Raw genomic sequence first — 13,810 nt, 5'->3', positions numbered from 1 at the left:
ATATTTATATAAATTAAAATAATTTATTAGAGGTAAAATAAACAAAAATAATATTAAATTTTTTTTTTGAGAAGAATATTTTGGAAAAAACTAATTTAATGTTAAACATAATATTGGTCAACCATAACAATATATATATATGAGAAAATAAAAACCCATCAAGATGACGCTTTTACCATCTTCTTCTTTCTTCTGACAACTATAAAAGTTCACATTTCTCTGTTCCCTCCTTCTTCTTCTCTCAAAACTTAGAAAACCCTAACCCAAATTCTTTCTTTTTTCAAATTTCACAATCTCAAACACCGACATTTTCTCTCACTTCCTTCTTAAGTCTATTCCGTAGGAATTATAGTTTCCTGTTTCAACCTATGAGCTGTCATTTTTCTTAATTTGGCAAGCCATTTTTTCCACTTGATACTTCCTAAATCAAAATCCAATCTTTCTTTTTTCCTACATTTTCCACATTAAATGATCTTCAATTACCCATTTCAGTTTTGATCCATCTGATCGTGAATGATCAGTAAATTTTGCATTTTGCTGTACATATTAAAAGAATTTTGCATTACCCATTTCAGTTTTTGATGAGAAATTTAATTATACCTCTTTTTTTTTGTATATTAGTTTTTTTCATTTTCTGCTTAGTTGCAATTTGATTAATGTTGATGGAGAACATTGGAGGGGCAATGGATGATCAGGGCTCAGGATGGTTTGAGGTGAAAAAGGTGCCGTTTTTCATAATCCATTTTGTGGCTCCTTTACATTAATCGCTAAGATTGTTAATAAAAGAAAACTGAATCCTTTGTAATTTTGTTCTTAAAAGGGATGGGATTACTTTATTTTATATACTAAGAAGTTAGATACAGAATATAAAAAGTGCCCTTTTCTTAACTAATTATTCATCTATTTATCTGGAAAAACGTTGTCAGTTTTCAATTTTTAACATTAGTTGTGATCCTCTTGTCGATTTGTTCTGTTTAAAGAGTTGCATTTTAAGTACTAGTTAAGAATTGCTTACTTCACTGACTGGCTGGCAAGTTGGCTGTGATGATTAAGTGTTCAATCTCTTTTTTTCTTCTCTTACGGAGTGTGCTGTATATCTGCTTTCAGTGAACCTGCAACCAAGCAGTTCATGTATTCCTATTATTTTTGTTCAACGATAAGGGGCTTTTGCATCCTATTTCTATTAGGAGTTCATTCAGTCTTCTCCTTCTTTAATGAAATTAATTGGGTTTTTAATTGCATTGTTAAATTGTTTCAGTTTCTCTGGTGTTGTCATGTCAATTTATGGTCCACCCATATATCATGGGTTTATGGTTTTTGTAAGAAGCATGCTGCTTGTTTTAGTGTACATAGCGTGCTCTGAGTTTGTGATTTTCTTTTTTATTTTCCTCCAGAAGCATAGAACTAGTTCAAAATTTTCTGTACGGGACTGGTCCGGGGGATTTTCAGAAAAGAATGGTTCTGCTTATCAGATTACTCAGTCTTCATCAGGTGAAAAAGGTGGGAGTATGCATGGAAAGCACACGACCCAGCTCCCAAATAGAGGAGCAAATCTGTCCATACATGGCTGCAGTGATGTTAATGCTTCACTGTCAAATGGAGATGGAAATGATATGTCCTGCCTTAATAAATCAGTGTTTAAAAAAGATAGTGAAGACGGTGAGTGTCCCAAGTTGTCCCAATCTTTTGTTGCTAATTCTAGTTCTAAAGCTGGAGATACTCAGAAAATTTTGGATACAGATAAGCCTGATGTGGTTCCCAAAATAAAATGGGGTGATCTAGAGGATGATATTTTGGTAATGCATCATGAAAATAATTCTCGAGCTGATGAGAAATTTGGTGATACCGGAGATAATAATTTAGTGGCTAGGAAGCTCGAGCACAATTGTCAATTGGTTTCAGATGCACCTTCTTGCACTAATACGCATGAAAATAAACTGATGACAACATCTCTAGTTATAAGTGTTAGTCCTCACCAAACTATATCCCTGACTAATAAGGAAGATATGATTGAAGTCAACTGTAAAGAGGTGACCAAAATCTCTTCAAATGACATGGAAGTACCAATCATTGCTTGTGAAATGATTGCTGCTAATGATGTTTCAAATTGCTTGGAAATACAAACTGAACATTTTAGTTCTACTTGCCAAGAGGGTGAAGCTAGGATGATGACAGAGCTTCAGGTGCCTGTTATTATGTCTGAGGTAAATGATTCAGAAAATTCTTACTTACCAGTTACAAGTAGTGATTCAGTGGAGTTTCCACAGGATGGTGAGTCAATTCATACTCAAAAGGGTGAATCTGAAATTAGTGTGGAGGTTGGCATGGTGGAGAAACTTCAGTTGCCTGCTGTATGTGCTGTAAATGAGTCAAAAGCCTCTCAATTGCCAGTTACAAATAGGGGTTCAGGCACAGTGATGACTTGTTTAGATGGTGAATTGCTTTCACTTGAAACAAGTGATCCTGAAATTTCCAAAGATTCTGGGATAGCTGTAAAACTTCAGTTTCCTGTCATGTCCGAGGTAAATGAGTCTTTGGTTTCTGACATATCTGCTATAAATGGGAACTCAAGACCAGCCGCGGTTGCACAGTATTGTGAGTCACTTGCAAGTGAAAAGGGTAGACCTGAAATTTCAGGAGAATCTGTAGTAAGAGCTTCTGCTGAAGTCTGTGGAGAACCACTTGATAAGACAATAAGTAATGGACTGTTGAAGGCTCAAGCTACTAATCCCCTTGATGAAGGTGACACAGGTGAAAGCAAAGAGAGGTTTAGGGAACGACTTTGGTGCTTTCTGTTTGAGAATCTTAATAGGGCTGTGGATGAACTTTATCTTCTTTGTGAGCTAGAATGTGACATAGAGCAAATGAAAGAGGCCATGCTTGTCCTTGAGGAGGCTGCATCTGACTTTAAGGAACTGACTACTCGAGTGCAGGGGTTTGAGAATGTGAAAAGGTCCTCTTCTCAACCTGTTGATGGGATTTCAGTTCCATTTAAGTCTGACCATCGCAGACCACATGCTCTCTCATGGGAGGTAAATGCTTTTCTGTTTTCCTTATGAATGTGGCAACTTTACTTTAGATGCTTTACTTTCTGGTAGTTTCAGATACAATAGAGTTTGCCTGAAATGAAAAAAAAAAAAAAAAAAAAAAAGAGAGGACTTGGAGGTTGAGGTGAGAGTAGAGGTTTGTGCAAATGAATAATAAGTAAACAAGGAAATTATCCAAATAGAGATAATTTCCAATTTTAGTTTTTAGTGATAAAGAATCTTTTTGAAATTTGTTGGAGGTTATGTTACAATTCGCATTATTAATATTTTCATTTTAATATTTGTTTTTCTAACATGTCAAAGTATGTCTGAGGTGAAAATTCCAGAACAGGTACAACATCTGAATTCGTTATCTCACATTAATAAGGTTCCGTTTGGTTAACTTGCCCAATTTAACCAAATGGAGCCTAAGAATGGTTAGATAGATAGGAAGCAGTTCCTTGCCCGTGATGATTTTAGTAAGTTTGCTTCTTTTGTTTTGTTTTTAAGGTAGAATAACATTCATTTTAATTTATTATTTATTACTTCTAGGTTTTTATTTCTTGATTATCTGTTCCTTCTTTGAGTTGCATGCATATACATTTTGTTATTTGATATATATATATATATATATATATATATATATATATATATATATATATATATGCACGTGTGTGTTTGCAATCGCAAAGATACAAATTCTTGTGTTGCATGATAAGAAAGTTTCTTCATGGGAAATGGACATAATTTATCCTCAGAATCCGTTTGAATGCCTTTTTGCATGTACCATGTTGGTACCATGCAGCCTTTCATTAAGAGATATTTTATTATATCATCCAGTCACATGTATTTGTGAATTTGTGCATGCTTTGTGAATTTGCATGTGACTTGTCTTTGTCAGTGCTAGAAACTATTTAGTCACAGAAAAGAATTGAAAATGTGCTGTTAACATGTGAAGTGGAGTTTTTAGTGTATATGTGTATTCAAAAAAAAAAAAAAAAAATCTCCATTTTACCTATCTCTCTTGTATGAAATTGGTTAATGATTTCTTGCTCAGTGCAGGTTCGGAGAATGACTACTTCACCACACAGAGCAGAGATATTATCTTCATCTCTGGAGGCTTTTAAGAAAATTCAACAAGAAAGAGGTAATATGCCTGCAGCTAATAATGGAAGAACCGTGCTTGAGCGTTGTAATCGCCATCTCTCTGACGATAATGTGAAAAACTCATCGATGAAAAATGGTCTAACACTCAATGCTAGAGATTCAATGACAAAAGTGAGGAAACAAAGTGGAGGTTCAGATCTCCCTCAAAGTAGTTTAAGTAGTGATAAGCGGAATGTTGAATTAGGCAGGTCCACTAAAATAAACTTCACACTAAATGGTCATGACCGTCTACATAATTCATCCTCATTGGATATGAATTCATCTCGGTTTAAGGATAGTTCTGCTGCTTCTGGAGCTGGGAGAACCAAAAGAGAATCTGAGGCAGACAAGCTACTTCATAAGAAAGAGAAGACACTTGCAGAAAATACCATTGAGAAAAACCTAAAATCTATTGATCCCCCTCGGAAACAGATTCTTCCTTCTGATAAAGATAAGGAAAAGAGAAATTCTTCTTCATGGAAATCAATGGATGCATGGAAGGAGAAGAGGAATTGGGAGGACATACTTTCGTCTCCCTTCCGTGTCTCATCCCGCATATCACATTCACCAGGTATGAGCAGAAAAAGTGCTGACCGTGCACGCATTTTGCATGATAAACTAATGTCTCCTGAGAAGAAGAAGAAAACTGCTATGGATCTGAAAAAGGAAGCGGAAGAAAAGCATGCACGGGCAATGAGGATCAGAAGTGAGTTGGAGAATGAAAGAGTTCAAAAGCTTCAGCGTACATCTGAGAAATTAAACAGAGTAAATGAATGGCAGGCTGTACGCACTATGAAGTTACGGGAGGGAATGTATGCTCGCCACCAGCGTAGTGAATCTCGACATGAAGCTTTTCTAGCTCAAGTTGTGAGGAGAGCTGGCGATGAAAGTAGTAAAGTTAACGAGGTTCGATTTATTACTTCATTGAATGAAGAAAATAAGAAGCTTATGTTGCTCCAGAAACATCAAGATTCTGAGTTGAGGAGAGCGAAAAATCTTCAAGTGATAAAAAGTAAACAGAAAGAGGACATGGCTAGGGAAGAAGCTGTTCTAGAACGAAGAAAACTTAAGGAAGCTGAAAAATTGCAGCGGCTCGCGGAGACACAGCGGAAAAAGGAAGAGGCTCAAGTTAGAAGGGAAGAGGAACGGAAAGCATCAAGTGCGGCGCGTGAAGCAAGGGCCATTGAACAGCTTCGGAGGAGGGAGGAACGAGCCAAAGCTCAGCAAGAGGAAGCTGAATTGTTGGCACAGAAATTAGCTGAGAAACTCAGTGAGAGTGAACAACGTCGCAAGTTTTACCTCGAACAAATACGGGAGAGAGCATCTATGGATTTCAGGGATCAGCCTTCACCCTTTTTTCGTCGATCTATGAACAAGGAAGCTCAAGGCAGGTCTACACCAACTAACAGTGGTGAAGTATATCAAGAAAACAGTGTTACAGGTACAAAAGGTTCTACTCTTGCTACAGGAAATGTGCCATTGCAACATTCACTGAAACGACGAATTAAAAAGATTCGGCAAAGACTTATGGCTCTGAAGTATGAATTTTCTGAGCCTCCAGTTGGTTCTGAAAATGCTGGTATTGGATATAGAACTGCAGTTGCAACTGCAAGAGCAAAACTTGGGAGGTGGCTTCAGGAACTTCAAAGACTTCGACAGGCAAGAAAAGAAGGGGCAGCAAGCATAGGCCTAATAACTACTGAAATGATCAAGGTACTTGTGCTGTTTGTTTGCATCCATATGTGGGCATATATCAGTATGGACATCAATAATTTTCATCAAAAGCACATATAAAGAGATACATATGGATGTCAATTTGTATTTATGTCTGACATCTGAAGTTTGTGTTCCAAAATTGAGAACTCTTCACCAAGTACTGTTTCAGTAAAATAAGATTTTAAAGATGAGCTTTATGGAGGTTGAATATTCATAACTGTTCTCCTTTTGTGCTAACATCTATTTGATGCCATGACATATTTCTGGAGTGCTGTTGATGGCATTTACGGTGACGCTACATTGGTAGAATTCAGAAAATAGTTTAATTTAGCCAAGACTGTCTAATTGTAGGCTAGTGTGTCATTTACATTTTGAGTTGGGGGTTCACTGACTAGAGATATTTACTACTTGTATAGTGTATTACATCAAATGAATATTGTAATTGCATGCAGTAGTCATCTTTTTGTACTTGGGAATTACTTATAATGTTTTAAGATGGTTTGCCGTAGGTTATCATTGAAACCCTGTAACCTGATATATCATGCTGAATTTTTGTTCTCAATGGCTTCTCACTCCTAGTTTCTATGTTATTTTCTACTTTTGCTTTTGGTGCTAGAAATTATGCCAACTATCTAACGTATTGCATTCTGATTCTTTAATGAATTAGTTTTTGGAGGGAAAAGACCCTGAGCTGCAGGCTTGTCGACAAGCTGGTCTGCTTGATTTTATTGCTTCTGCACTGCCTGCTTCTCATACATCAAAGCCTGAAGCTTGCCAGGTTACGGTACACCTTCTAAAACTTTTAAGAGTTGTCCTCTCTGTACCTGCAAACCGGAGTTATTTTTTAGCACAGAATCTTTTACCCCCCATCATCCCGATGCTCTCTACAGCACTTGAGAACTATATCAAGATTGCTGCATCTTTAAATGTCACTGGGATCACCAACCTGTCAAGCAAAACTTCAGTTGAAAATTTTGAGTCAATCTCTCAAGTACTGGATAATTTCTTATGGGTTGTTGGCGCTGTTATTGGTCATACAAGTTCTGATGAACGGGAACTCCAAATGCAAGATGGCTTGCTGGAGTTATTGGTTGCTTACCAGGTTGTTCACCGGTTGCGCGATCTTTTTGCACTCTATGACAGGCCTCAGGTGGAAGGATCACCATTCCCTTCTTCTATTCTCTTAAGTATACATCTATTGGTGGTTTTAACATACAGACCCAAAGCCTATAGTAAAATCAACTGGGAAACTTCTCCAGTAGAAACAGAGATAGAATTTGAAAATCAAGAAGCCAATCTGGCAGAGGTTGCTGATTTTGTGCATTCATCTGCAAATATGATATCTGAGGAATGTAGACCTCCATTATGTGTATTAAATGGTAGTACAGTTGCATCTCCTATAGATGTATCAGAGGATAGACTTTTACATGACTCATGTGGTGTAAATAAAAGTGATGAGCCATCTACAGGCAGAGATGGTGAAAAGAAGCCAACTTGTAGTTCAGTAGAGTTGAATGATGCCAACAATAACTTGAGAGGTGGTCCAGATGAATCTGAAAAAAATTTAATTGAGAAGGATAAACAACATCTGGTTAATGTTGGTGCAGAGCTAAAGAATAATATGCTGAGCATGAAGCAACCAGTAGCTTTTCTTCTTTCTGCCATATCTGAAACTGGATTAGTCAGTCTTCCCTCTCTGCTGACAGCTGTGCTATTGCAAGCAAACAATAGGTTGTCGTCTGATCAGGTAGACTGCTTCTAGCTGCGAATATTACTTGCACTACTTTTACAGTGATCATTTAATTGCTCTGAGAATCTTGCATATGTATGCTTTTATTAGTTTATTTGTTCTCGCATTTGCCATTCTACTTATGTAGTGCCTGAGCTTGGTGTTATATTCATTGTCTTATTTCTTTTATTTGCATCAAATATAAGCTATATTTTAATCTTTCAGTTCTTTTATTTTTTATTTTATGCTCTCTTTTAAGATTTTTTTCTTTTCTACCAAAATTGTTTCAAAATTTTTTCAGACATATATTTTTCTTTGATCAGAGTGGGTATTAGAAACAAAAAATTCATGTAGCCGATCCCAACTAGTTTGGGACTAAGGCTTAGTTGTTATAGTTTTTAGGATTTCGTTATAGTAGTGTCTCCATTCCAGTGTGAGATTTTTTTGTTGCTCTCCATACCATGCAGATTTCAGGATTTTATGCTTTGACCAAATGATTCTCCAGCCATATCTGTTAATTGTGTTGCTGAAATTTGATCTTTCTTCTTGCCATATCATTTTCAGGAGGCCAACATCAATGATATGCTATATGCATCTTTATGATTTTGTCACAGACCTAACTGTTTTGCTTTTATATTTGTGGGCCAAGGAGAGTTGATTCTAAAAAAGAACTACTTGAGATGGCTTTTGGAATCTAGAGGTTTAAGGTTTAACTAGCAAATTGATCATGTTGATGTTCATTAAAACTGGTTTTAGGCCCGCAAATGAAATGGCTGTAATATGTCCGATGCAAATATTCCCATACTGCATTTGGAAACTTTTCAGGGATGTCAAAACTTTTATTCTGTCCTTTTTTTTTTTCCAACTAACTGTTCTGATTTCATTTATGTTTATCTTGTGACAGAACTGTGTACTGCAGTATAGTGCAAATTACTAAATATTTCTTTTTCTCAGGGTTCGTATGCCCTTCCATCCAATTTTGAAGAGGTGGCAACTGGGGTGCTGAAGGTTTTGAACAATCTGGCACATTTGGATATTACTTCTATGCAGAGAATGCTAGTAAGTGAATTTCATCATATTTGATTTTGGATAACTGGTGGTGGCTTCTGATTCTGGATTATTTTAAGATTTTTCTCTCCCTAATTTGAGTCCCAAACTGTTCACAGGCTAGGCCTGACCTGAAAATGGAATTTTTCCATTTGATGAGTTTTCTTCTATCTCATTGCACCAGCAAATGGAAAGTTGCTACTGACCAGGTAATCTTTAGTTGCACTATTGTGCAACTGTATATAAAGTAATTTGTATTTCTGGAACATTTCCAGCTAGCTAAAATGTCTGCAAATTATATCAGGTTGGGTTGCTTCTGCATGAATGTCTTTTGCTTCTTGGTTATTTTGCCTTGTTCCACCCTGAAAATCAGGCTGTCCTCCGGTGGGGAAAGAGTCCTACAATACTTCACAAGGTTAGTGAAAATTAACAGTAATGCACTTCTCTATCAAGATGTTAAAGATAAAATCTCAGTGTTTACCTGGCAAAACAGGTATGCGATCTGCCGTTTGTGTTCTTCAGTGATCCTGAATTGATGCCCGTTTTGTGCGGGACATTGGTTGCTGCCTGTTATGGGTGTGAGCAAAACAAATCTGTGGTTCTGCAAGAATTGAGTATGGATATGCTACTCTCCTTGTTAACTTCTTGCAGAAATGCCCATTTGGCTGTCAGAACCAATCAAAATCTTGAGAATTTGCCAATTGAGGATTCTGGCGAAAGTAATCAGCAGAATTCTGAACCTAGAAAATCTTACGGAGACAACCCTTTAAGATCCAACCGTTACAATGCCAAAAGTAACCGGCTTTCCTCAGGGAAAGCTAATCTTTTAGGAAACAGCAACAGAGGTGGCAAGATTAGAAGCCAAAGGGATTACAAAACAACAAAAACTGGTGAAGAAATGGCTCTGAAGCATAATCCACTGGCTCCTGAAATTTCTGTGATGCTGCATTGTAGGTTCCCTAATAGCTTTATTGACAGAGCAGAACAGTTCTTTTCAGCCGGGATAGCAAATGTGGGCGATGCTTAATGGAAACTCTTATTATCTTCATACAACGCTGCCTTCACTGCACATTTGAGGGGTAAAAGCCTGCCTTAATTTCACTGGAGAAAATTTTGCCCGAATCACAGCAGAATGTTCAGCATTAATAACTAATTCACTGGTAAGGTGAACAGAGGCAGAGTTAAGATGAATACAATCTTATTCTGGGTAATATTTAAGTGTAAACTCTGATAATTTAATAAAGTGACAAGATATCAGGATGTCATTCAGGATTCTAAGTGTAGGATAGTTACTGAATGCCATAAGAATTGTATCATTACACGAGTATGATTTATCCAAAGAGCACCTGGTGTTCGAAGAGCACCATGTTTTAATAAATTAACAAAACCACACGTACTACTTCCGTATTTGCACATTTTAATAAATTTGAATATTAAATATAATTGCTATGTATCAGTTAAAATTGTTAATCATATAAGTTTTTATTTTCCACTAAAATTAAATGTACAGTTGTTGTATAACGATTAATCATTTTAAAATGAAAAAATTCAATAATATTATTAAAGCTTAATTTTAATATGAGCTGTTGAAATGACAAATTTTGATACAGTTGTACCAACATTTTTGACATCAAGCATTTATAAAATATAAATTAATTTATTTTAAAAGATATTTACAATATGTACATATAAAAAGCACAAATAAAATAATTTTATACGCATAATTCTGATAATGAAAAAGACAATACATTAAAATAATAAGTGAAAGAAATTATATGCACTTACTAATAGAAAATAATTTATATTAAGCAGTAAGATACAAGCATGACTAAAACTAAAAAGCTGAATTTGATTATTAAAATTTTTAATTAATGGTATGCTATTTGTAAATATAAATTAAACTAATATCCTTTTTTCTGAAAAGCACCTCAAATGCCAAACTAATATCCTTTTAAACATACATATATACGAAGTTCTACCAAATGGAGCATTTAGCAGGTCCCTAATCTTTGGTCAAAACCCTCTCGCCGATTAATAAGACAAAATAATAGCAACAGGCAATATAATAACTTTCAAATACGATTCACCCAAAAATAAGAAATAAAATCTGAGAAAAGTCATGATTTTAATTTGATCTTATAACCTGAGAATGTTGGTATAAGGCTAATGGCTACAACTCTCAATTCACAAAAAGAAAACCAAAAAATCAATGTACACAAATCCTGACACTGTTTTCACAATCCCAATGCTTAATTAGCTCAGAATTGCAACTCTTGACAAAAATTTTGATTAGGTGAACCAAAACAAACTTGGATTCTGATGCATCCCAATGGCAGACTGCAAAGTGCTGCTTGAGATTTTACCATTCGCTATCTAAACATGGAATTATGAGCATTAATCTGAACCAACATCAACCCCCTTTTGCTTTAGAAAGTCCTTGGCCTCCGTGATATCCTACAGATAGAAATCCATAGTTGTAAATATATGAAGCATCAGAACAGTCATATCAGCTTTGTTAAGGAACTTCATATCATTTCCTATAGTAAAATAAAAGCCGGTAATTCTTGAAACTTCTTCGTGCTAAAAGAAAATAAATATAAGGGTAAGAGATGTTACTGAAGCGCAGTCTAACCAATTTAACATGATCATAACTAGGAAAAGAACATAGAAGGCCACTCATCACAATCTTAATGTATTCACATACAAGTAGATGAAATGAAAACAGCATAAAAATAGATTTCACTAGAATGATTTTCAAAATGCAGTCATTTCAAATTTAGTGAAAATATACAAATGCAACTAACAATTTCAAATTAAAGCAAGCACCGCTCAGCCCACAATGTCCCATGAAGTTTAGAATCTCTTAAACTAGACAAGGGAATGAGCAGAGTGGCCAAGTATTTCCATTAAAATAGGAAGAAAGAAAATCTCAATCATAACCTACAAGACAAAGTTGAAACAGCGGAAAATACCTCCTGCAATAACAGTGCTTCACGAGGGCAAGTTGGAAATTGCATTAAACCAACTCCAACCATTAATAAACCATAGCATCCCAGAGATACAACAAAATAGATGGGTAGCTGGAAAGAATGCAAAAGAAACTCATTTTAGTCTTGACAAGTAAGAAGAACCAAACACACAAATACCCACAAGAATAAACAAATCATGCATTTATTTGAAGAGACTTACCAACCAAGTATGGCTACGAGGAACAATAGATGTTTGTAAAAGACCGACCCAAAAGGCAGAAATAGCCACTAGAATGGCCATAATCTTAACAATGTGCTTCATGGGACTCTGACCTGCTCAGTTTTAAAAGAATCATTATTGAGTAATAAAATAAAATCATAGTTGAACAATAAAAGAGTTTATTTTGACTAAATTCTCAAACAAACTTGGTCCTTTTCATTATTGGATTACAACAGGAGCCAATTACAGCAAAATCAAGCAATACAACAGCTTTTTAGGAATTGACAGCACAAATCATTGGTTATATAGTTTGGAGTTTACTAGGCAATGGACTAGGTAGGTTGTGCGGTCTATATTAGTAGGGGATCATTCTAAGTGCGTTATGCACTATCTTTTTTCATGAGCATATGCAATACTAAACAAATATGCCAAACAAAATATCTTTTTCAAGGCAATTGAAGTAAGAAGCTGTATCGGACCAATTAACACCTAAACCTGGTAAAATAAGAAAACTAATGAGTCCACCAGCACAGAGCTTTTTACAGGAGCAGAATAGCAGAGCAAAAGCGAATTGAATAGACATTTGTGAATTCTGAGAATACAGGAATGTTCTTGCAGAAAGGACCAAAGCAGAGTAGACATGATCAGATGGCAAATGCGAGAAATGCTTAACAACACTTGAACCACCATCAACATGACAATTATGCAAGCTACTTAGAAACAACCAATTAAGGAACATACAAATAAGTAGATGGCAACAAAACACAATCTTTAAATCTTTTTGCCACATTGTTTGGACTTGAGCAACCCATTTCACATGGTATATAACTTGTGAGCTTTGTAATTCCTAATCAAACTCTAAATTTTATGTCAGACCAAACTAACTCATGTTCAATATTTTTTTTTTTTTTTTTTTTTTGATTGAACAAAATTCTAAAAAAGAAAGAGTTACTCTGAATTGAACTTTTGATCTGTTATTATAAAATGGGACAAACTTTTAAATACTAAAATACTAGTTCAATGGCTTGATTCAAGCATGGAAAGCAAAAACTGAAAAAAAGAAAAAGGAAAATCCACTATAAATAACTAAATCATCTCCACTTTCAACTTTATATACAAATGATTTCACTACACTGTCATACTAAGTAGCTCTGCTACTGCAACCCCAAGCAGGTTTTGATCTCCTACACACAAATCACTCTTTTCCCATGAATGTTTTGTCATTTGAACACCAACTGCTGATCAAGAGCTTCAAATAACCCATGTTCTTGAACCAAACTAACAAAACCGATAGCCAAATTCTCAATGCTATAGGTACGTTTATAAAACTGCAGCCTCAGAGGACAAAGGCAAAATATTAACAGTGAGAACTGAGAACTGTGCATGTATGCCTCCGTCAACTACATTTTTATTATACTCAAAAAATCTCAAATTTCACCAAACAAAAGATGGGAAGTCAACATTTTTCTGAAAAAAAAAAGATTGCCCTGTTTATCATATTCAAACTGATTCAAGAGAGACCTAGACTGACTAGAAATTAATGGGCAAGAAATGGAAGCAACTACTAAAACGGAAAAAGCAACAGGATAATTAGGAGTCAGTGGGTAAAAATAGAAATTAACGAACCAATTCGATCGAAAGTTTGACAAGCCAAGATCACCAAGTAACTCCCAATCAAATTAACCCCAAGAGGCGGTAACCTGAAGAAACGAAGGCCCTAACTCGCCGCCCGCAGTCCACACCCACAAGCCACGGACAGAAACGTCAAGCGCTAAAGATCGACGAAATCGAAGGAAAACGAGAAAAGGAGAGGAAGATTGAAGAACAAGGAGTAGAAGCAGAACGCAGCGTTTATTTGAAACTGCCGGCCATTTTAAACGTGAAATGTTAAAAAGTGAAAACAACTAATTTGAGTTTTTAAATAATGATTTTATTTTAGTTTCCCCTTCAAAAAAAA

At 35.6% G+C, this 13,810-nt stretch overlaps 2 protein-coding genes across 2 annotated transcripts; one reads left to right on the top strand and one right to left on the bottom strand.

Annotated features, from left to right (window-relative positions):
- Window positions 1–173: 173 nt before the first annotated feature.
- Window positions 174–10,067, top strand: LOC105640592 (uncharacterized). Its single transcript, XM_012224951.4, has 8 exons — window positions 174–722; window positions 1,395–3,032; window positions 4,089–5,885; window positions 6,556–7,635; window positions 8,572–8,676; window positions 8,784–8,873; window positions 8,969–9,079; window positions 9,158–10,067. Exons 1-8 carry the CDS (start codon window positions 657–659, stop codon window positions 9,689–9,691), a joined length of 5,421 nt encoding a protein of 1,806 aa, XP_012080341.1. The 5' UTR covers window positions 174–656; the 3' UTR covers window positions 9,692–10,067.
- A 705-nt stretch (window positions 10,068–10,772) lies between these two features.
- Window positions 10,773–13,740, bottom strand: DPMS3 (dolichol-phosphate mannosyltransferase-like protein). The gene is made up of 4 exons (XM_012224950.3): window positions 13,480–13,740; window positions 11,854–11,966; window positions 11,637–11,744; window positions 10,773–11,118 (listed from the first exon to the last, which is right to left on the bottom strand). Exons 2-4 carry the CDS (start codon window positions 11,953–11,955, stop codon window positions 11,059–11,061), a joined length of 270 nt encoding a protein of 89 aa, XP_012080340.1. The 5' UTR covers window positions 11,956–11,966; window positions 13,480–13,740; the 3' UTR covers window positions 10,773–11,058.
- Between the last annotated feature and the right edge of the window lie 70 nt (window positions 13,741–13,810).

This window comes from Jatropha curcas, chromosome 10, assembly GCF_041381405.1.
Source record: "Jatropha curcas cultivar XTBG-Jc1 chromosome 10, XTBG_Jcur_1.0, whole genome shotgun sequence".
NCBI classification, from domain to species: Eukaryota; Viridiplantae; Streptophyta; class Magnoliopsida; order Malpighiales; family Euphorbiaceae; genus Jatropha; species Jatropha curcas.
The sequence above is the reverse complement of the archived record's forward strand: the minus strand, read 5'-3'. Positions and strand labels throughout refer to the sequence as shown.

Coding starts and splice junctions, on each gene's coding strand:
- LOC105640592 (XM_012224951.4), top strand. CDS start 657: ATGTTGATGGAGAACATTGGAGGGGCAATGGATGATCAGGGCTCAGGA. Junction 723..1,394: donor GATGGTTTGAGGTGAAAAAG/GTGCCGTTTTTC, acceptor ATTTTCCTCCAG/AAGCATAGAACTAGTTCAAA. Junction 7,636..8,571: donor ATAGGTTGTCGTCTGATCAG/GTAGACTGCTTC, acceptor TCTTTTTCTCAG/GGTTCGTATGCCCTTCCATC.
- DPMS3 (XM_012224950.3), bottom strand. CDS start 11,955: ATGAAGCACATTGTTAAGATTATGGCCATTCTAGTGGCTATTTCTGCC. Junction 11,745..11,853: donor CTCGTAGCCATACTTGGTTG/GTAAGTCTCTTC, acceptor CATTCTTTCCAG/CTACCCATCTATTTTGTTGT. Junction 11,119..11,636: donor AAGCACTGTTATTGCAGGAG/GTATTTTCCGCT, acceptor TTCTATCTGTAG/GATATCACGGAGGCCAAGGA.